Below are 24,827 nucleotides of genomic sequence, written 5' to 3' on the forward strand. Positions count from 1 at the left end.
CCCAACACTAGAGTAAAATTGTCAAAAATCAAATCAGAATTTTAAATAAAATCAGTCGTTACCATTACTTATTGATCTAGCCATATTCTCTATAGCTATTTATGCATTAATTGATCCAGTTTTTGTCAGATTCTGGATCTAACAAAAAAAAAAAAAAAAAAAAAAAGGCGAAAGTGAAGAATTTCCACAGAAATTCTTCAATTTGGCTTTTTTTAACCTAGATTGTACAACTGAGATGATCTCTTCCTATGGTTTTCAGAGCCATTTCATACTACCATCTTACAAACTGTATCTATAAATCCGTTGGTAATGCAGATAAGAGATGGCAACATGTATCATAAAAATTTAAAGACAGTTCATATGTGAACAGATGCACTGTTTGAAGTGACCTTCAAAATGTAGACCTATATACACACTGACGAAAGGTTAATGAGCAAAAGCAGGTATCTGCCATTGTTTGCTATACGTATTAACAGGAATTTTCTTCAAGTTTTGAAAATTTAAACTCTGCCTTCTATCAAAGAGATTGTTTCATGAGAAAAAGTTCTTTCTGCTTCAACCAAGTTTACTAGACGTTACAGGCGTCTCCGTAGCCAGGTGGGAAGGAGCAGCAGTGCATAGCACACGCTTCTTGATTAGACCGGGGTTCGAGCCCTTCACCACCAAATACGGAGGATGCGGAAAGGTCAGGGAATGACCACTGCATATCCCGGAACAATATGGCCTTAGTTGTTAATGCTCCTAAAAACCAAACAACAACTTAACTAGATGTTACATATATATGAGATTTATATCAATTTCAACTGAATGTCCTCTAGTTTTCATTCTTTTAGAGAAAATAAACAAAACATTATTAGGAGTAAACACTATTATATTTTTCATATACATCATGACCTTTATCATCTTGGGCACTGCTAATTTCAGTCCCTTACTGATAACTACTTGCAAAAATTTTCAGTCCCTTATAGATAACTACTTGCAAAAATTTCCCAAAAAATCTAACAGTGGCTGAGAGGTCTTTGGAGATTGACTTCTTTAGCAGCAGTTTCATGATGCATATTGAAGACATCTTCTTTCAGCCTGTTAGAAGTGTTCATTTTGCTAAATTATTTCTTGTATAGTAAAATGCAGCAGAAATCCATATCCCATGCATAATGGAGTTTTCACAAAAATCTTCCTGATATTGAATACCAATAGGCAAACATCAGGAAATAAACAATATACTTCTGTGGGAACAATTTTAAAGGCTCTTGCTACTTTCTAAAAGATAATTGGTCAGGAATAGCATGATGAAATCATGCTTAATTCCACTTGGCTAAAGCAAAAGAAGGCTAATGTTGAATATATGAATGATGATCTGTACATACAATGTACTAATTGTTATTGCATAATAGTCTGTATTGTTATTTTATCCCATTAGATGCTTTCCCAGTACTTTAAGGGATTGCATCCAATGGTTAATAAGACATTTAATAATAGCTATTAATTGTGAAAATTAAGAAATAATGCAATCATAGTGAAGGGCCAAGTCCTTCATGGAGTCCTTTCCCCTCTCCATTGTGCACAATTAAATATATTCTATTATTTTCAATAAAAGATAAGAGATTAACTTGAATGTACTCAGAACCTTCACAAGCTAAAACTATTATTTTTATTTTAAAAATGGCTGTGAAGTACATGAGACTATAAAACAGCTGTCCCCCCATTCCAGGGTTAATCAGTTGATACTACTAGAATAGGTGATATTCGACTTTTTTCTTTATAAAGAGGATTAAATATCACATTAATTCAGTATTTAAATAATTCAGCATTTATTTTTTAGAAATCATATGGTTTTTGTTCTTTAATTCTATTCTCTTTCTTAATTAGTATGAAATGCAAGCTTCATATTTAGAGGTTTATAATGAAATTATCAGAGATCTCCTTCAAGAAGGAAATAGTCCTCCGGCAAAACATGAAATTAAAATGGTGGGAAGCAAGAATACAGAGGTTTATGTTACCAATTTAACAACAATAACTGTAACATCAGAAAAACAGGTGAGGTTACCTTTATTTATATATATTTTTTTTCAAGTGTCTGTCTGTCTATACAACTTCCCCGGTAGACTATATTTATTCTACAAGGAATAAATGTAGTTTAAACTTAGATTAATCTTATTAATTCTTGTTAATCTTAGAATTTTTAAAAACAGTTACTCCAGGAATGCTGTAGAATGATGAAGAATAAATGACTAAGTGAATAAGCAGATTATAGAAAAGAAAAATCAGTTGTTAATGTGATTAGTAGTAGTAGTAGTAGTAGTAGTGGCACTTGATGCAAGAAAGCAGTGTAGGAGCTTATGCAGCATCAGCCAAAAAAAAAAAAAAAAAAAAATCACACCATACCCTCCAATTGCCTGTCCAGTTCCTCCTTAAATTTATTTAACCTATCAACTTCCACAACGACAGATGGAAGTTTGTTCCAGCAATTAACAACCCGCTGGCTAAAGGCAAATTTCCGCACATCTATTCTACATCTATCCTTTCTTAATTTGAACTTATGTCCCCGTAGGTTCGTATTCTGAACAAGTGGGAGGATCCCATCAGAATTCAGCGTGCTCAACCCATTCAAGGCCTTATAGACCTCAATCAGATCACCGCGCAGGTGCCTAATCTCCAGCCACTGCAATTTGCAGAACTTAAGCCTCTCTTGGTAAGAGGATCCCTTCATTCCCCTCACCAATCGTGTTGCTCTTCTCTGTACACGCTCAAGCAAATCTACATCCTTCCTAAAATGAGGCCTCCAGACCTGTACGCAGTACTCAAGACGTGGCCTGACCATTGCCTTATACAGAGGGACAATCACCTCCTTTTCCCTGCTAGCAAAATTCCTATATATCATTGACAAAACCCCATGACCTGCCCTAGCAGCCTGTCTACATTGCTCAGAAAACTTCATATCTGACTGCACAATTACTCCCAGGTCTTTTTCATTTTCTACCACCTTAAGTGTAGTACCACACAGTTGGTACGTTTCTCTGGGGTTACTTCTACCCATATGCAGTACTTTGCATTTGTCAAGGTTAAACTTCAGTTGCCACTTCTTAGCCCATCTGCCCAAATTATCTAGATCCTGTTGCAGTAGCACACTGCCATTACTGTCATTAACAACCCTGCCAACCTTCGTGTCATCTGCAAACTTCGACATTAAGCCTGATATACCTTCATCAATATCATTGATAAATATACAAAACAACAGTGGCCCCAACACCGAACCCTGTGGGACTCCACTAATAACATTAGTCCACGAAGAGCAGCACCCATTGATTACCACCCTCTGTCTTCTCCCACTTAACCATCCTTTTATCCATTGCAGCAACTTACCCTTAATACCATTCTGCTCCAATTTGTACAGTAGTCTTCCATGCGCAACAGTGTCAAAAGCTTTCCTGAAATCCAAGTATATGATATCAAAATTATTTTTTGCATCCAGTTCCTCTGTGACCACATCATAATAACCAATCAAATTTGTCAGACAAGACTTTCCCTTAACAAACCCATGCTGTGTCTGAATTATTGCTGCAGTCTTGTCTAGATGATCCTGCAATGCATCTTTAACCAGTGACTCCATTATTTTACCCGGAACAGAAGTTAAACTAACTGGTCTGTAATTATTCGTGTCACCCTTCGAACCTCCTTTGTGAATTGGGGATACATTTGCACATCTCCAGTCCGTGGGAACCTCTCCTGAGTCCAAGGATGCTCTCATAATTATGGCTAAGGGTTTGCTTAGTTGCTTTGCCGCCTCCTTTAATATAACTGGTTAGATCCCATCCGCCCCAGGTGCCTTTCTTATGTTTAACTTCAACAATTTCTCCTCCACTTTGCTCTCAGTTATTACAAAATCATTAAGCACACTGCTACAATTTGATAACCTTCTTCCATTTTCAAACTGTAATGATTCCTCACGTGTGAATGTAGATGCAAAATACTCATTCAGTTTGTTTGCTATCTGAGCAGGATCATCAACAGTCGAACCATCGATGTCAAGTGGACCAATCATATTCAGCCCCTTCCTTTTAGAGTTTATATAAGTAAAGAAATCCTTGCTGTTTTTCTTAGCATCTTTTGCCAAAGATTTCTCGTAATCCGCCTTTGCCTGCCGAACCTCCTTTGTGACCTGATTACAGACTAGCTTATATCTGCTACAGGCTTCTGCGTCGCCTGATAATTTATATGCATCCCATGCATTTTTCTTCTCTGTCACGAGTCTCATTAGTTCATTTGATAACCATTTAGGCCTAAACCTTGAACAATATTTCTTCATCGGTATGAAAAGTCTAGTAGCTTCCACGATTAATTCCTTGAATGCTTCCCACTTAGAATTTACTGTTTGGAACATCGTCAGTCGATCCCACTGTACAGAATTTAAAAACTGTCTGAGACCACTGTACTCCCCTTTACGGAAGCAAAAACCCTTTCCTTTACCCCTGACGGTAGTTACCTCTTTGAGTAAATCCCACTTCAGCACACTGTGATCACTGCCACCTAGTGGTTCCTTTATCTGCAAATTCTTAATACACGAATGATCACTGCTGATAACCAGATCAAGAGTATTACTTTCTCTGGTTGCCTCTCGAACATGCTGCTGCAGAAAACAATCATCCAATAAATCCACAAAAGTCTGACTAGTGTGTGAGTGACCAACCCACAAGTTCCAGTCAATATCTGGGAAGTTAAAATCCCCCATTATAAGACATTCTGATTTACTGGCCCACTCTATTTCTCTGTACAATTGTTCATTGTACTCATTCGAGTCATTAGGCCTATAACACACTCCTACTCTTATTTTTGCTTTTGCAGTGCTTATGTCACACCAAACTGACTCAACAGTGCACTGTCCATCTATATCAACTGGATGCACTTCTCTTGATTTTATGTTTTTCTTAATTAACAGCATAACACCTCCTCCCTTTCTGTCCTGTCTATCCTTTCTGTACACATTGTACTCCCCAAATTCCAGTTCTGCATTCCTTATATCTTTGTGACACCACGTCTCTGCTATCCCAACAATATCCGCCTTTGATGTCTTGACCAACACTTCAAATTCATCAAATTTATTTACTATACTTCTAGCATTGGTATACATGCAAGCATACATGCTCCTATGCCTATTCCTCGTTACCCTAACACATCCCATATACCCAACTATTCCAGGATGACTGCCATCCGTCCCTGAAACCCCCAACACCCCTCGCTCCAGGTCGCTTCTTATTTTAATAGAAGTTGTGCAAGAATCACCTTCACCTCTGCCTGCGGTTACTGTTAAACTATTAGTCTTTGTATCCCCCCAAACTAGCAGTTTTCCGACCCACCTAACACTGCCTCGATAGCATCAGCAAATATTCTTGCACCCTTTCTATTTAAGTGTATCCCATCCCTGTAGAAGCAATCTCTCCTGTTAACAAGTACAGTCCAGGCTGAAAAAAATTCTACCCCTTGAGCCTTGCACAATCTTTCCAGGGCCGAATTGATCGACAAGGCTCTCATCATATACTCCCTCCTATCGTGTCTGGGCAGAATTGCAGACACTTTTAAATTCAACCCTAATTCTCGGCTTTTTTTCAACAGTGACCTGTACTTGTTGAGTAATTCTGCCGGTCTCCTACTCTTAATATCATTAGTGCCAACGTGTACAACTATATCACCTTTTGTGCCCTTGAAAGATGATATCCGCTCTACAACGTCATCAACCTTTGCCCCTGGCAGACATACCCTGGTCCTGTTCCACCTATCCATTTTACATAGCATGTTCCCCGTTTCCCTGACAATAGAGTCACCAACAACTAATAGTTCCTGTGGGACCAGCGCATTCTGCCTTGGGGGTTGCCGCTGTGTTGCGTGATGACCAAGTGCACGCTCTGGCGTTGATGTGGGCAGCTGAGAGCTTGATGGGCCCCTCAATTTATTTCCTTCGAGGGCATCCACCCTGTCCTTCAAACTCTCATATAGGCCCATAACAACGCTGAGTTGTCGCCTGATTTCCTTACACTCCTTACATCGCGCACACACAAAGACATCCCCCATGGCAATATCATGTTCCGTTCCAGAGAGTTCGGCAAACATTTCACAAGTTGTACATTTTTTTAGGCTGTGACGCGTTGGAGAATCGCCCCCCTCAGTTCTCCCCCGAGTCACAACACTCCTGCCACTTTGTGCCCGTTGCTTTGCTGCTCTAGTTCGGGGCATGGTAGTTTAAATTAATAAAATCAATAAATTAAATGTCAGTAGTATTTGAATAGAAACTATGAAATAGAAACAGTGAAGCGTATTACTATATAATTATGCGTTAGAGCTACCTAGCTACCTCAATTAAAAACTTTGAATTCCCTACAAAAACTTTGAATTCCCTATATACAAAAACAATGGCTACAAAAATCGAACAAAAATAACGGTTTTACCTATCGTAAGTAAAATCCACAAAAACTCTTTATCTAAATTAAAATAAAAAATAACCAGCGTAACTATAACTATATGACTACGTATTAAGTACAATATAAAACAACAATCATGTAAATAAAAGGCAAACACTTATCGTTTTTGCGGAGCCTGTAACTGTCAGCTGTAACTTTTAAATAGAGTCAGCGCCCTCTCCCTGGTCTATTAATGTTGTGTTGATTATTTCTATTAATGTTGTGAACATTAAAAATCATACTTCCATATAGACTTGATTAATTGCAAATGATGTGTATGAATCTGTGTATGATTATTATGAATGATGGTTGAATGAGTATTTTGCATCTACATTTTCCCATGTGGAATTCTGTAGAGAATTGGAGGCCAGCAGCTTATCAAACTATAGCAGGGAGCTAAATGATTTTGTAATCACTGAGAGCAAAGTGGAGAAGAAATTGTTGATATGGAACATAAGAAAGGCACCCAGGGTAGATGGGATCTATCCAGTTATATTAAAGGAGGCAGCAAAGGAAGTAAGCAAACCATTAGCCATAATTATGAGAGCTTCTTTGGACTTGGGGGAAGTACTCATGGACTGGAGATGTGCAAATGTGACCCTAATTAATAAAGGAGGATCAAAGGGTGACACAAGTAATTACAGACTTGTTAGTTTAATTTTTGTTCTGGGGAAAATAATGGAGACGCTTGTTAAAGGAGCACTGCAGGATCATCTAGACAAGACTGCAATTATAGATCAGACACAGCATGGATTTGTTAAGGTGAAATCTTGTCTGACCAGTTTTATTTTTTATTTATTTTTTATGTAAACCCCAAACATGAGAGGTATTAGAACCTATAGTACTTAGTACCGTACTTGGGTTGGAGGTTGAGAAGACGAAAGAAGATATTTGTTGACATTAGACTTGAACTTCTGTAGACTGTAATTTTCAGGAAATACGTATGAAGGAAGGTTGTTCCAGAAAATGGCAGTTGAATGAATAAACAAAGAAGAAGAAAAGTTGGTTCTGTGAGTTTGAAGTTGGACAGTAAATGGATGTTGGCTGGTGGCAGCACGTGTTCGGACTGTTTTGAAAGAGAGAGCGGGAATTATAGAAGCCAATTCAGAAGGACATTGCCCATGGAAGTACACCTAATTCTGTTTTTACACGATAGATACATTCCTGAAAAATATGTGTAAAAAAAAATTCGTGTAAAAAAAGACATTGTATATATGGAAGAAAAGAAGATTGTTTCTGGATTTAAAAAATCAGTAAAAATAATTTTTAAAAAAATACATAAAAATATTCGTTTTAAGCTTATTTTTTTTTCAACAAAAAAAAAAAAAAAAAAAAACACATGTAATAATATGTAATGAAAATGTATTAAAGTAAATTTGTATGCATATGAAATGAACAAGAATTCTTCATGAACAAAAAAATCTGTTTTACACATAACAAGATTTTATTCATTTTCACTTTCTGATAATAAACGGTGCATACATTTGCGTATGACTGGAATATCACTGCTATCACTAGAAATGTTGTGGACATCGTCTTCTTCCTCTATTAATGAAATTCCTTCTGTGATCTCTTGAACAAAATCAGCACGAGTCTCCTCTGGTGGTGATGTTTCACCGGTTTTACAAACGAATTCAGTTATTAATCGTTGTGTTCGTGTTTTGGTTAGGCCGTTATATAATTCTCTGTAAGAGGCTGTCAACAACTTCAGTTCATGTTGAAACTTCCCAGCACGTTCCTCATTAGGGTCATGTTTGACAAAATGATTACCTAATTTTCTGGCCAGTTCCAGACCTTCTTTTATTAAATCTGCATTTAGAACAGGATCATTTTCTTCATTATCACTAGCGTTCTGTGGGATAAGGAGTCCCAAGGACAACCTCTAATATTTCATCTTCGCTTAGGGCTTTGTTGGTTAACAATTCATCAATATCTTCAAACGATAGATCATCGAATCCTTCTCCACCAATTTTGTGTGCCATTGTAATGATGTTGCGAAATTCAGTTGTATTAGGATGGGATCTTTGCTTTTTACACATTGTGGCCAAACTGCTTTCCAACACACATTTAAAGTTGCTGGTTTTAATTCAGTTAATGCTAATCCAACTTGATTGATACAATCCATAATTGAGAATTTCTTCCACACATCAATGACTGTTAGTGTTTTGTCATTCAGTTTGTCCAAAACGTGTTTGAATGTTCGTTTTACGTAGTATGTTTTAATTGTCGCAATTATACCTTGGTCTAGCAGTTGTATCAAAGATGTAGTATTAGGTGGCAGAAATAAAATTTGTACGTTTTGGTGTTCCAAGACAGGATGGCCGGGTGCATTGTCAAGAATCAGAAGAACTTTAAATTCGAGACCTTTCAAATTCATATAACGTCTGACTTCTGGGACGAAACATTTGTTGAACCATTCTGTAAAGATAGCAGTGGTCACCCAGGCCTTCTTGTTTGCCATCCAGTGAACAGGCAGTTTATTGATATCTACACCTTTCATTGAATGTGGGTTTAGGGCTCGATTTACCAGCAGTGGTTTCAACATGCGATCTCCTGAAGCGTTGGAGGAAAATAATAAGGTCACATGATCCTTAGCTACCTTAAAACCGCCAGCAGTTTTCTGCGATTTGGCTACATACGTTCTGTTCGGCATTCGTTTCCAGAAGAAACCAGTTTCATCTGCATTCCACACTTGATCAGGAGTGTATCCTCCATCTTCAATAATTTTTGCAAGTTCCTGCTGGAATACTTTAGTAGCCGATCCAACCTATACTCGCAGAAAATTCATACTTTCTGTTTAACTGAGATGAAGTGCTTGGCTCCTTTTCTTTAATCTGTCTGTAAATTCTTAGTGCTGTTTGCTTGATGGCATTTCCATCTACTGGTACTCTTTTTTTGTGACTGTTCTTCTATCCATATTACCAGAGCCTTTTCCATTTTTTCCTTGACAATATCTCTTGTATATGATGATGAATTAACACTTACTTTTGTTCCAGAACATACTGACTTCCTAATTGCAGCTTCATTTTTTTAATAGTTCTTACAGTAGCTTCATGTACACCAAAATGCTTTCCTACAGACGTAGCCCCTTGTCCAGTTGCAAGACGATTTAAAATTTGAATTTTAAGTTCCGAAGAAATCGCTTTCCTTTTCATTTTGGTAATAGGCGAATTATTCGACATTATATAAGGGCTATCGAAAAATATCTCAGTTATAATTAATAAAAAAGGTATGAAAAATTTGTAAACTTACAATTTATTGACTATCGGAAAAATTAATAAATTTATATGGGCACAAATTTCACTAAAGATTCTTTCACTTTGAAATAGAGCTTACTACTAAATGTCTTCCGAAGATACAATGCACGAATACTGTAGATGTACACCAAATTCAATAAAAACATTGATGATTCATAGATACCTAGATGTACACACTAGCTGTTATCCAATCTATTGGTGAGTGTAATATAGAAATGATACTAATTGATACAAATAAAAAAAAATTTTCTTAGAATTTAGGGGGGGAAAAATTTTCATAGAAATCGTGTTAAATCAAAATGACTGGCATAAAAAGAGAATGAAATATTTATTTTGAATTCGTGTTAAATCAAATTTGTGCAAAAACAGAATTACGTGTATCTGTAGAAAAGGCATGCAGTAGAAACAGTACGTCTATGAGACAGCGAGTGGAGAGACTCTGTTAGAGATGAATCATTAATTAACTTAACTGCCCTCTTCTGAATGGAATCAAGAAGCCTGAGAGAGGTTTTGGGGGCATCACCCCAGATGTGGGAACAATATTCCATGGCAGGGTGGATTTGCGATTTATGCAGAGTGAGCAGCTGTTTGGAAGAAAAGTAACGCCGAGAATGAAAGAGAAAACCAAGTTTTTTAGATGCAGAGGAAGCAATATTTGTAATGTGCTTGTGCCAAGAGAGATTAGAAGTCAGTGTAATCCCCAAAAGAAATATATCATTTTGCCTAGAAATCAGAGTGTCACTAAAGATAAGCATAGGAGCAGAAGAATCCTTTTTGTGAGATATAAGACAAGACTGAGTTTTAGAAGGGTTGAAATCAACTAAGTTGTCTTTGCCCCCACTGGAGAATTACCTGAAGATTGGCATTTAAGGAATTGTTAGCAGATTTTCGAGAAGTTGAAGCTGATTGAGCAGGGCTTGGTTTCTCAAAATGAAAAGTGGAATGCAATGTGCTATCATCGGCAAAACTATGGATAGGTTTTCCGGTCAATGGAAGAAGGTCATTAATATACAATAGGAAAAGAGTTGGGGAAAGAAATATTTATTCAATATTGGTTATCCTCTCTGGATAACCAATAAATATTTATTGGTTATCCAGAGAGAAAACTGGATAACCAATTACTTTAAAACATGATTTGTCAAGAGCAACTTGTGTTTCACCGAACCTTTCCATTGAATTAGTCGATAAAATGGATAACATAAGCCAGAATATCACAAGTGGATCGACACTGACGGAATCCATACTGGCAATCATTGATCAGATGGAAGGTTTCTAGGTAGTTTAAGAGTTGGCAGTTAATTGATTTCTCCATTACTTTAGTAAGAGTAGAAATAATTGTATGGGAGGGATTTGTCACCCTTTTTAGGAACTGGCTGGATATGAGCAAATTTCCAAGCAGAAAGAGGAAAAACACCTTTGGAATAAGAAAGTGAAAAAAAGGCGGCAAAGAATAGGAGTAAGTTCAGGAGCACAGATTTTGAGAACAAGTGGAGAAATACCGTCGGGACCTGGAGATTTCTTAGCATCAAGATTCGTCAGAATCCTTCTGACATCTTTTTGACGGAAGACCACAGGAGGCATTGAATGGAGCGTGTTGGGAATGGTGGGAGGTGTTTTGCCAAGATCATTAATACATGAGTTGGAAGAAAAATGGGATGCTAGCAGGTCAGCTTTATCCTTGGCTGAAGTGACAACAGAACCATCTGGTTTGGACAGGTGGGAGCAGATGGGCAAAAGTTGTGGCCAATAGCTTTGGCAAGAGACCAGAATTCTCGGCTACCATTAGGTCAAGAAGCATGTTTTCTACTCTAAACCTGTTCAAACTCTAGTTTGGACTGATTAATAACTGCTTTGCAATTGTTGCGAGCTTTGGTGTAGGCTGAAAATGAAACTGAAAATTAGAAACAAGCCAATTACGATATGCAACATTCTTCTCTTGAACAGCCTTAGCACATTTATTGGAAAACCAAGGTTGGGATAAAGGATTTCATTCCTGCAAGAATAATTTCACTGACACAATCTGAGGTTTTCAAACATCAGAAGTTTTGAAACAGTAATCCGACCAAGGAAAAGAAGAAAAGAAATCTAGCGGGTCATCCCATTTTGTATTCTTGTAATGCCAAACAACACGAGGTTGGTAATAGCCATGAGATATAAAGACTCCATTGGAGAAGAGACAATCACCAAGTTGTGATCTGAAGTGCCTAAAGGACCTCTCACTTCGACCGTGTACTTAGAAGGGTTGTTTATGATAAAAAGATCAAGCATGATGGCTGTATGATTAGGATTCTCCGATATTCTTGTAGGTAAATGAACAATCTGTGCAAGGTCATTAGTAATTGCAAAAGCCTCAGCATCTTGACCATCTGGGTCGGTGTGACTAGAAAACGGAAGCCAGCTGGAGTTGTGAACATTAAAATCACCAAGGAAAATTACCTCACTGTTAGGAAAGTTGGACTGGAGAAAATCAAGTTGCAAAGAGAGGAAGTCAAAGAGCTCCATGTGATTAGTGGAGTTTTGAGAACAGTAGAGACAACAGATGAATTTGACACAATGAGGTAGAGAGATTTTAAGCCAGAGAAGATCAAAGAGAGGAGATTCCAAATTGCCAAGTCTCTGACAGGGAATATCAGAACGGACATATGCACAAGTACCACCTTTGAGGCAAAAGGAATCATACAGCGAATAATTTGGGCATCTGAGATGAGCAGTAGTTGAATCAACCGATAACTGAAATGTCAATTTTCTATACTTGAAAAGCCACAAGTTAGAACACAGAAAGGTAACCCACCTGTCTTTATTTATCCATATATTTCTAGTTCTCTAACCAACTAACACTTTAACCGCTTGGCCTCCTAGCGGCACTGCTCCTGCCTCCTCATGGAAGGGCTAGAAACCTTTGCAGATAAGTCCTCTTGCCAAGGGCTAAAAGGAGCAAACATGGCAAATACAGACCATGTGCACATGGAAAGCAATAACCCAATGAGCAGAAGACTGATAGGACGGAGCACCCCTGCCCATCTTTCTTAATCTTCCACTCTTTAAGTAGTCAGCCTATGAGAAAATTGTCTCCCTTTGTTATACAGAAATGTCTGGAGGGTATTGCAGGATCTCAGGAGGGTATTGCAGAACAGAACCATGGACACAGATGGCACATCTATACAGGAAGATCCTATTTTAGAGATCCTTGCCGAAGAAGAAGAAATGGACACTGGTCGGCCAGCATTCCTAAAAAAAAGACAAACAAAAATTGGAATGTCATAAACCAGTCACCTTCAAAAAGCAGTCAGAATCAGCTCCATCAACTAAACACAAATAATGCCTTGTATTTTACAATGGAACTGCAGAGGCTTTCGTTGCAATACAGGTAATATCCAAGATCTAATTAATTGTTATTCTCCAGTTGCCCTTTGTCTTCAGGAAACATACCTAACCTTGCAAATTTCTCCTTAGATAAAGAACTATTGCTTTTATCAAAGAGATCGAAATACAGCTAATGCTGCCCATTGTGGTGTGGCAACCCTAGTAAATTCAATGATCCCAACTAAACATATGCCACTTCAAACGGAAATAGAAGCTGTTACTGTTCGTATAACTCTATGACGAAGGTATATCAGGGTTAGCGTCCAAGTTTGCAGACGATATGAAGATTGGACAGGGTTGTTAATGACAGTAATGACAGTACACTACTGCAACAGGATCTAGAAAAGTTGAGCAGATGGACTGAGAGGTGGCAACTGAAGTTTATCATTGGTATTCATTTACATGTGATCTATTAATTTTTAACACATGCTATTATTTCCATAAAATTTCTCTCACTTAATAATATAAACTCTCTCTACAGCTGCAAACACTGAATTAATTCAACCTTAATCACTTCCTCTTAATCAGCAATATCAATTCTCTTCACAACAGCAACCGTAAGTCGCTAACTTAATACTAACAATTCTACATATATGGAGGGTTCAGATTCATAGTGGTGTAAGTCAGTCTATTCTCATTTTTGAGAACAAGGTGTATTGTGTTTGCATTCATAAAAAACTCAAATTTAATTTACTGAATTGTGATACACATGGAGTTTAAAAAAACTTTAAAAATTTGCACGAGCTTGACAATTTTTGTTAATATTCAATTTTTTGGCCAGCAGTCTTTATGTAATTAAACACTGCTGGCCAAAAAATTGTTTATGTGACTTACACCATTATGTTTCTAAGTAGTTTATCTTATTTTAAAATGGTAAATTACTGTAAGGATATGACTGGGTAATCAAAACTATGATTTCATACAGAAGAGATTATATTTTTTCCCTGTAAAAAGTACACTACAGTCAAATCTCATTAATACAAAGGTCAAGGGACCTAAATTTTCACATTTCGTAATAATGAGGTCCCCAAAAGTGTCAAAATTTTATCTTTTTTCTTTTTTTGGTACATACTGTATATCTAAGAATAATAATATCAAAAATAATTAATTTAAAATAATAAAATAAAAATAACAAAAGCCTTGTCTAACAATACAGTAATAGGAATAACATATTTTATAAAGATTTTATTTTATTTGTAAGATAAACTAAGAAAAAAGCAATTAACGGAAATGAAAATATTGTACAGTATATATTTTTATATATACAATATTTTAGTATCATAGGAAAAAGAATTACAATCTTAATATAAAAGGAGACATGCAAACCATTAACTTTTTTAATAAATTAATCTAATTTAAAGAAAGAATCCAATGTTGTGTGCACAGTTTTTGTCCTATATGCATTTTTAACTACAGCACAGAAATTATCAAATGCAATAGTTGTTTCTTTATCAACGTTACTGCGAGCCAACACATTCTCTATTATGTTCAATGCATTTTGGGCATCTTTTTTAGATGGCAGTGTGTGCACTTCTTCACTTTCGCTGTTGCTGGTAATAAAAACATCATCGTTTTGTTTGGTGCTTAGCAGCTCTTCTGGCATTGGTATTGCATCATCATCCACCTTCTCAAACTCTTCAAATTTGCCAACAAAATCCATATGCTCCTTCAAATTCCTCTATCCTCAATTTGCTATCACATTTGTGTGCTGGACCATGTTTTTTGATGATATTCTCTCCAAAGCCACTCTTTCTGAAGCAGTTAATTATTACACTTGAGGCAATACTGTCCCAAGCAATAACAAGATTATGGATAGCATCCAAGGCATTCCAATTTGACTGCAAATTGTTCTCTCCTATGTTGTGGATCAAGTACCTTATCAGACAGGCTCTGTATACTCTCTTGAGATTATAAATGTCTTGATCCAGTGGTTGTAATAAACTGGTGGTATTGGAGGGGTAAAAATAACAGCCGTATATTTGTAAAACTTAAGTGTCTCGGCAGAGTTGCCTATACAACAGTCTAGAATCGTCAAAATGTTCCTTTTTTCTGAAGCCATTCTCCTGTCCACTTTTGATAACCAAGACTGAAAACTTTTGACCGTAAGCCAAGTACTTCTATTGGCTTCATAATCACATGGAAGTTGGTTCACTGCTTTAAAACATCTTGGCTTGGAAAACTTACCAGTCACAAGTTGGCGTAGTTTTGTACTGCCATCTGAATTGCAACATAACAGAACAGTGAGTCTTTGTTTACTAAATTTCCCACCATGATAAGACTCTCTTCGAACAGCAACTGTTTTGTTTGGCAGCAAATTATAAAATAAACCTGTCTCATCAAGGTTAAAAATATCCTTTGCCTCATATTTTTCAAGAATGGACCATACCACAACCAGTCTGTTGCCTTTTCTTTGTCAACTAATGCAGACTCACCGCAAACATTTTGCGAAACCAAGTTATTCCTGTCTTTACATCTTTGGAGCCAGTTGCTGCTGCATTTCAAGTCCCTAATTGCATGTTGATGAGCTAGATAATTTGTGTTTTCTTGCAAAATCGGACCTGATATTGGCAAATTAAATACACGCATTTGTTGATACCACTCCAAGTTTTGTTTCAAGCTCCTCATGTTTTGCACCATGAATTCATTTCCTGTTTTTCATCACTGGAGTGTGATGAAAAACAGGACTTCAAGTCTTTTTCATCACTGAAAAAGACTTGAAGTGTCACGCACTTCAAGTCTTTTTCGGTTTTTCAGTGTTGTAGATAAAGTAGGTGAAAGGATGTTGTATTCCTTTGCATTGTCCATTTTACTTCTTTCCAGCCTATCAGCCTCATGCATAATTTTTAGTTTAATTTCCAGGCTTAATTCCATCCGTTTACATATTGTCCCCATAACACTGACAGATAAGATTTAATATAAACAAATTTTAAATCAATTTAAAGACAAGTTCCAAAAAAGACATCAGCTCAGATAAAATGGCACAAAAAATAGATTGCTGTATACGGTAGCAAAAGACCCTCTGAACTGGGGTAACCATTGCAACTGACCTTATTCCCGTGGATGGCGAGGGATTGCATGTAAACAACTTAGAAAAACTTTTTATTCTTTTGTTAATTTAACAACTCATCCTTCAGAAAGATGATTTTCAGAATGCACTTGACATTGTAGCTAACATAAACTGCTTTTGTTTACACAAAAGTAATTTCTAACAAGTCAGTGCCATCCTTCGGGAAGTAGGGCGAAAGGTGGCCGGGGTCAATAATCCGATTGCTCTGCCAAGATTTTTATTAAATGTACAAAATTACTATTTATTTCTCAGACAAAAAAGAACTTTGTAATACATATTAACCGAATTTTGTAATAAATGGATATATTTACATAGGAAAGCCTATCCTTTTGCAAGGGAATGGTATGTGCTTCACATAAATGAGTACTTTGTATAAACCGAGTTTGTATTAACAAAATTTTACTGTATAACAATTTTAAAAAAACACGAGCAATAAGCACATTGAGAATTTTTTATCAAAATAGTTAAGATTTTCTTAGTTGTTGCAGATTGATAATAAAAAAAGGCTAAGATGAACATAATAAATTTAATTTCTTCTAATACTTTAATGTAGGCATGGTGAACTGGAAGGATGTATTTGAGAAGGTATAGCATATCTCTTTTCTTTAGAAAGTTCAGCACTCTGTGACCATCATACAACTTTTCTTGTTCAATACTTTTCAAGCCCTTAGGTCGATCCTCCTTATTGGGTTTGACATTCAGTTCCCTGAAAGGGATGTCTTCATCCAATACACTTGTAGAAAATCATGAATGGGGGTGTCCTTTTTCATAATGGAGCCATTCTTCCATTTTGTTATGCATTTTTTAAGAGCTTCTGTTTTCAAAAAAGTAATCTTGTTGCATCTTTACAACCATAAACCTGTTGTCTTCTGGCAGACTTCATAGTATTATACCATCCATCTGGAACACAGATAATCTTGTTTTTTCCAGCTTTCTCAATCAGCCCAACGGCTGAGTTCTCATTAACGATAAAGATACCTTGATGTTCTGATTTTGGCCAGTGCATGTGTCACTGTATATCATCACATGCTTTTTTTTGTTGTTGTTGTTCAACTTAATATGTTTAGTCGGGTAAGAAGCAATGGCCTCATCCCAAACATACATGTAGCCATGGTTATCCGTGACATCATGCAAACCTAAATTATAGCAGTACATATTGCACCTATAGTAGGTCTCAGAAACAGTTAATTTTGGGAGTGGCAGGGCTTTTTATAAATCTATCATGATTGTATAGATGTCAGAATTTCCTTCCCACCAGCCCTTTAGTTGATTTCTTGCATTCTCTGCTTTTGCCAAATGCAAAACATGTTGCCCCTCCAAATCACTTGTCCTTTTCTACATCAATCGACTGTTTATACTTGCCACAGGCCTTGCACTTGTCCTTTCGAGGAAAGTGAAAATGCAAATTAAATTCTATGTTGAAGACAAGTCTGTAGTAATACTCTTTAAGAGGTTCAGTCACTCTTTGTTCACACCATTCACAATAAAGCACATAAATTTTTCTTACATTCAAGTCAGGGCTAAGGAACTTCCTGTTCGGATTATCTTTTCGAGCGTAATGACTTTGAAATTCTGGGAAAATATTAATATGATCCTTAAGTAACTGTTTTTGTTTGTCAATTATCTTTTGTGTTGCTATGTGTTTACCCCTTAAATCTTCTCCTGCAGACTTCCCCTTCTCTACTTTTTCTAAAGCTCTTGTCACCCTTCCATCAGATACAACAAAAGTGTTGAGAAAGAAGTTTTTACAAACATGTACAATAGTTTCTTTTTGAATGTGAGACAGATTTGTACATTGCTTTCCTTCTTCTGCCATTTCGAGGCCACCTTTGCTTTTTAGGTTCATGATGTATAAACTGCATAAATATGCATCCTGTCGAGAAAAATCTGCCATGGCTATAAAATTATCCCATTACTTTCTCATTTCCTCTTCTGTTAAGGAATCTATGCATATTTTTTTACAACCACAATCTAAGTTTTCAAACTGCTTACAATCAACTTGTGTTCCTTTTGAGTTCACATATGCGTGACCTGAATTGCGGAGTCTTCTGGCTACAGCCCTTTTTGATTCTTTCCTTTTACGTTTTCTAGGTCTGAAGGAAGTTTCCTGGCATGCTTCTTCTTCTACTTGGTTGGCCTCTTCACGTGTTCCATTTCTCGAGATTTCAACTTAAAAGACATCTTGCCACAACAATACGAACTTGAAACATAACCTCCATCATACAACCTAGTGTAAGTCAGACTTACTTCACTATGATTCTAAACCTTTTGCTCATATTGTTAACTATTCAAAATGAGTGCTGACGTATCTTGGTTAGAACTGCAACTTTAACTTACTTTGCTATGAAACTAAACAGTGGACACCTAGAGAAGGCAGTAAATATGAATAGCTCATATATATAAAATTATTGTCTTACATCGCTGTGATTCTCAACATCCCATATATATCTCTCTCTCTCTTAATTTAGCAATATCAATTTTCTTTTGAACTTCAACCAATAAACTAATTCAATACTAAACATTTCCTTTTATTTCACGTAATTTCCTCAACTTCAAGCTTTCTTTAAAATAATCTACCACTTTATCTCAGTACCATTTCCAATAGTTCAGAGGACTTACCTTCCTTCTGTTTCATGATGGGGTTTCTTTGTGCAGATTCCTTCCACAGAGTGCTGTGAAGTCTCACTTTTTAGTTGAACTCTACCGTATAGCTCTTCCAATACTGTCTTATTTCAGGAATAGTTCTCTGTTAATACTGCAGGAAATTACCACAGCAGTAGTAGAAGCCAGGGCACTATCTGACTGGCTTGTTATTCAACTTCCGGATTAACTTCTAGCATAGGAACATGCCCGGCGGAACTTTCTTCATTGTTTAACTGGACCCGAACTGAAACCAGAACTACCACTGCAAGTCTGCAATCCCTCTGAACAACAACAACTAAAACCCCCTCTTTTGGCTCAAGCACCTTATTTATTTATTTATTTATTCAGTTGGTTGCAAGTTACAATCTCCCTTTTTTACTACTTTTTTTTATACACAAGCTTTAGGTGCACCTAAGCTTGCGTATAAAAAAAATAATAGCATGAAAAATATAGGAGGAGTTACGTAAATTCGTGCAAACCTCAGGGGTTTGCATGCATTTACATATCTCGCCCGATCTAATTCAAACTTGACCCAGTTACGGTGTTATTCTTTAAACTCACTCCTCTTCCTTTGGTGGGAAAAACAATGTTTTCCCCCACACAACGAAACTCTCATCTTTTACCTTTAGATCACCTGCTGACAATACCTTTGAACTGCTCCATACCGACGCCCTTTCCCAAAATGCACTGCGCCGCATCCTCAAGTACCAGCATAATAGAGGGAATAAACTATTGTTCCGAAGCTTTTAATTTTAACCCTTCCGCCTGCCATGCCATTGTTGACCATATTCCTTAACACATTCGCTGCCGATCACGCACCAGCGCGTGATGTCGCAGCAGTATTGAAGAGCCGATCACGCTCAGGCGCGGGATGTGGCATCATTACCCAGTAGCCAATCACATGCAGGCACGGGATTCATTAGACTTTTGTATGAAGTTGTCAACTTCAGTTGGCATTGTGTTTCTGCTGTGTATATTTGTTTCGGTATCAAGTAAAGGGTGTAAACTATATGTAGTTGTATGTGGTGTTGAACATTTTGTTACGTGAGGTGAGGAAAAGCCTTGTAATATGAGTTGTGCAGATGACAGTTTAGCAGGCCAGTTGCGCCCAAAAAGAAGAAAAGTGGAATATAAAAAATCCCTTACAGATGAAGAAATTACAAAAATGTTGGAGGATTTATCTGACGTATATCCCAGTGACATCAGTTACGACGATGACGAAGATTTTATCCCTCCAAAGGACGCATCGGATTCGGAAAGTGTAGATGAAGAAGATATTGTGGAAGAGGCTACACTTCCACTGCAGAATTCCGGTAAGTTGGAAAACGTCATGTGGGAAAATGACGTAATATTGATGAAACAGTTTCGTTTCACAAAATCCGAGTCTTTGCTGCAACCTGAACTGGAACATGTGCTCAAACCATGGGAAGAAAGAAAAGGTGGAAAGATATTGAGGAAGCAATGCAAACGTTGCTATTCCGAAGGGAAACGTAAGGATACAATCTATATCTGCAGTGTTTGTGAAGGATCACCCAGCTATTGCTTAGATTGTGCGAACATTATACATAAGTAACATTCTTACATATAGTATTTGTAATCTGTATTGGTTCGGTATGAAATAAAACGTATTTCTTAATGTTACCATGTTTTTTGTTTTATTATTTACATACTATATTATTATGTTTTTGTGTCACGCACCAGCGCGTGATACGGCATTTAAAGCCAAATTTGACCTCCAGTACCTATCACGCGCTGGCGCGTGAATCTCAAAATCTTTTGGAAACTGCTTATACGACACTTGAATATTCATATGGTATACCTAACAATCCCTTATTACCAATTTTCAAGCTTTTTCATTATGTAAACACAGTCGGCTTCTGGCGACAGTCTCCTCCTTCTGTGTCGTGCTATTGACGATAGCATGCTGACCCATGACCAGCAGCAAACATGTTAAGTGTCCTCCCACCAGGCCCACTCCCACTAATGGAAATATTTCCATGATGATATTTTCATTATTCCTTAAGTGCTTTCCTTCCACACACTGTACTTACTAAGAGGAATACATTTGTAAGATTTTACATCTTGCAGTTTCATGAAATTTACAGGTTTTTGTTGCATTTGTATTGCGTATAACAATCCTTCTGTTACAAATTCTGTGATATTAATGATTTATTGTTGTCGATTTTTTATCCTTTATGTTAATAAATCATAAACAGTTATGTTTTTAAGTAATACTGAAAAACCGGTATTTTTGTATCAATACCGGTCTCGAGCTGTGAAAGGATTCTCCAAACCTAATTTGCCGGTAATATGGAAATCGAATAGATAGGCCTGGGTGACAATGGACTTGTTTACCAATTGGTTTGGTAACTATTTTTGTCCTGCTGTCCAACATTACTGTGTGAACAAAATAATTTTGAACCCAAGGCACTTTTGCTACTGGACAATGCACAAGATCATACTTCAAATCTTGGCTTACTTCCAACATACATTTCTGTTGAAGTACTGTTGCTCCCACCAAACACAATTTCGCTTCTACAATCAATGGATCAGTGGCGTTATAGTAATCTTTAAAGCCTACTATCCGAGATGCACTTTTAGTCAACTGATTTTTTTTTTTTTTTTTTTTATGAAAACCCCAAACACGAAAGGTATCAAAACCTATAGTACTTAGTACCGTGCATGGGTTGAAGGAGAAGTATGGGGGGAGGGGGGGATGCCGGAAACTTTGCTCTAGAGACTAAACATGGGTTTCACCACTTCAAGCCTCCAATAAGCAAAGTGGTGGTATTTCACCAGTTTATGAAAGTCATCTACCACCTACGATTGGGGCTATTGATGAAACACAACAGTCAATCAATGATTTCTGAAAAAATTACATTATGAAAGCAATCAGCAATATCAAAGAAGCCTGGGTTGAAGTGATAGATCTTAATGGTGTTTGGTGACAGATATGGCCCAATGTCGTTACTGAACGTGGAGTAGAATGTGAAATTCCTGCAATTTGCACAGAAGTTATTTGAATGGCACATGCAGTAGGCTTTGCAGAAGTCGATGTAGCTGACATTCAGGATTTATTAAGTAGCCATGGTGAGACACTAACAAATGAGGAACTCCAAGAGTTAATGGAGCACCAAGTAAATAGTTCAGAAAATGAAGAAGTTTCCCCAGAGAGGATTGTCTAATTGTTTAAATGAAGTGACCTACGCCTTAGATGTCTTATCAGAAAATGATTCTGATTTTCAACGAAGCTGCATTGTGAAGAGATTCGTTCTAAATTCTTTAACTTGTTATAGCGAGATGCTATGCGATCGAAAAAAAAGTAAGACAGTCGACCCTAGATACATTTTTGAAAAAGTCATCAAGTGAGCACTAGTGTTGTTTTGTGTTATTTTTCATAATGGATTTTAAGTTTACTGTTTTACTTTTGTGAAGCTTTCTTTAATATTTTATAATATATTATGTATGTTCTCATTTCAAATAAATTTATTTTGAACAATTTGTACCTCTTTTTTAAGTGTAAGAACATATCCATATTCATGCCGTGGTATTTCTACCTCCGACAATGAAGTTTCTTATAATGAACTAAAGTACTGGAACTCCTCTACTTTAAGTGGTGTGTGTGTGTGTGGATTAGAGTATAAATGGAAGAATGCTGACCACATAAGATGTATTAACAATGGAAAAAATAAATAGGTATCTGTAAAATGAAAGGTAAATTAAATAAAAATACATATAGTACTTAATGCCATAGATTCAATGATTTTAACTTGGGTCGTCTAAGAACTATATGTCAGTCTACATTTTTACCTCTTGTTCCGTATATTTCATATCAGAAACCGAGGCATTGCTTCTTGCTGTATTTCCATTGGTTTTGGCTGCTGACCCTTGATGACATAGTTAAAATCATTGGATCTATAGCATTAAGTGCTATATGTATTTTTATTTAATTTTATTTTAATTTTTACAGGTATTTATTTTATTTTTACAGGTACATATTTATTGTTTTCATTGTTAATACATCTGATGTGGTCAGAATTCCTCCATTTATACTCTAATCTACTTAGCTATATTCCATTATGGTCGTTGGGTATTTCTGCTATCACTTGGCAGTGGTCTTTGTCCATAATCCATACCAATTTTTAATTATCACTCTTTTCAAGCCGCTACTATTCACTACAACTACTTGTTATTAATACATTATATATGTGTGTGGACAAATGTATATGATCAGTGTATTGGGTAGGGGTGCTGACTTGTCAAGTGTAATTACCATGGAATAAATTGAGAATGCCTGCAAATAAAAGCAGATTACCTGAAATTAAATAAAATTAAGATTAACATAAAAATAACATTAAAATAATAAAATATTACTTAATGCCGTGGGTCCTAAAGAAGAACCTACCGCATTAAGTACTATTTTAACTAAAAGAGGTCGGCAGCCAAAACCAAAGGAACCACAGCAATAAGCAAGTTCTCTGTTATGATGCATACATAAGAAATGTATACATCATAGCCGACCCAACAGAGACCAAAAAGGAAGGAATAAAAAGAATATAATTAAAAAATAAAAATAAAATAAATAAATGAAAATAAAATGCGGAATTATGCTAAAATAATACCGATTAAATCCTGTAAAGGAAAATTGAATGAAAGTTTGAATTAAGAATTTAAATGAAGGCAAATTGCCCAGTTTGAAATTTAAACAAAGTAAAAGAAAGAGTAACCTTAAGACGAAAGAATAAAGTCAGGTTATTATTATTATTATTATTAGCCATGTGGTGCAAGAAAGCCTGAGGCTTTTTGCTGCACCAGCCAAAAAAAAAAAAAAAAAAATTTCTGAATTACCCAGAGAGAGAGAAGTAGAAGGGAATCACCAAGAAAAAGAATGATGATATCCAACTCAGGACCCTGGGTGTGCCAAGCCCATACTCACCGGATGTGAACCCCTGAGGCTACGACAACTTACTGTAGGATCAGACAGGAGTTGGTGAAATTAGCTAAGTGCAGTGAATGCAGGGCTGTATTGGAGACCAAAGAAGTTAGCCAATAGTTCTCTGTATATTTATATCAGTTGAGGTAACCCCGAGTGTGGGGTGGGAGGTGTGAATTGGTCAAAGTGAACCGTGCCCGTGTGATTATTATTAGCTATATAGTGCAAGGAAGCCTGAGGCTTATGCTGCACCAGCCAAAAAAAAAATTCCCGAGTTACCCTGAGAGAGAGTCAAAAGTAGAAGGGAATCACCAAGAAAGGGAAGAATGATGATATCCAGCTCAGGACCCTGGGTGTGCCAAGCCCATACTCACCAGATATGAGCCCCTGGGGTTAATGGGTAAGCAAGCAATTAAACAAATGAGCAAATGTGCCAGCAAAGGGAAAATCAAAGACTAACAAGGTAGTGTTGAAAAGACACTAAACTTTAAGATGAAAAAAAGAATAGCATCTCGATATTCCTTTCAGCCAGCCTAATCACTCACGAGAAATAAGTTGCAGAATTTAAGGACAGTTGAAAGTAAATAGAAGAAGGGGAATATAGTCGTGCTCGGTCTGTTCACGGTTGCATAACCCGTACCGAAGTCAGTCACTGGACGGAGGACTGGACATATGCCTCATGTATTTAAGTCAGTAATGGTATTGTTATTACAATTATAGGACTGAACAATGTCAATGAAGAAATATAAAAATGAAAATAATAATAAAGACAACAAAACAGAAAGCAGGACATAACAAAACATAATACCCCTGTAGTTAGCCAAACAGTAGGCACAAGTTTTCTACACCATGAGACACAATAGAGGCTAGGGGGTATATGACTATACATTATGTACAGGCCTGAAAGTAATAAGAAATCAACCAGCAATTATGTTGTTTATATCAATGTTGTTGCCTATAAAGTTTTTTAAATTTCCTAATATTCATTGCTTTTTTAAAATGATTGTAGAGGAAGGCTGCATGGAAATTGCCTAATAATTTATTGTGGAGTAGTTTGATATTGTCTGAAAAGAGACTGTTTTTATTGCATATTGTGGCATTTCTGGTACATT

The 24,827-nt window shown here is 36.6% G+C and overlaps 1 protein-coding gene across 1 annotated transcript in view; it reads left to right on the forward strand.

Annotated features, from left to right (window-relative positions):
- Nucleotides 1–24,827, forward strand: part of LOC150077333 (carboxy-terminal kinesin 2-like) — a 287,195-nt gene that overhangs the window by 196,343 nt on the left and 66,025 nt on the right. Inside the window, exon 9 of the mRNA XM_090386031.1 lies at nt 1,870–2,037. Coding sequence (XP_090242157.1) covers nt 1,870–2,037 — 168 coding nt within the window. The remainder of the gene's footprint in view (nt 1–1,869; nt 2,038–24,827) is intronic.

This window comes from Mastigoproctus giganteus, chromosome 12 (assembly GCF_048544385.1).
Source record: "Mastigoproctus giganteus isolate SK-2022 chromosome 12, ASM4854438v1, whole genome shotgun sequence".
NCBI lineage: Eukaryota > Metazoa > Arthropoda > Arachnida > Uropygi > Thelyphonidae > Mastigoproctus > Mastigoproctus giganteus.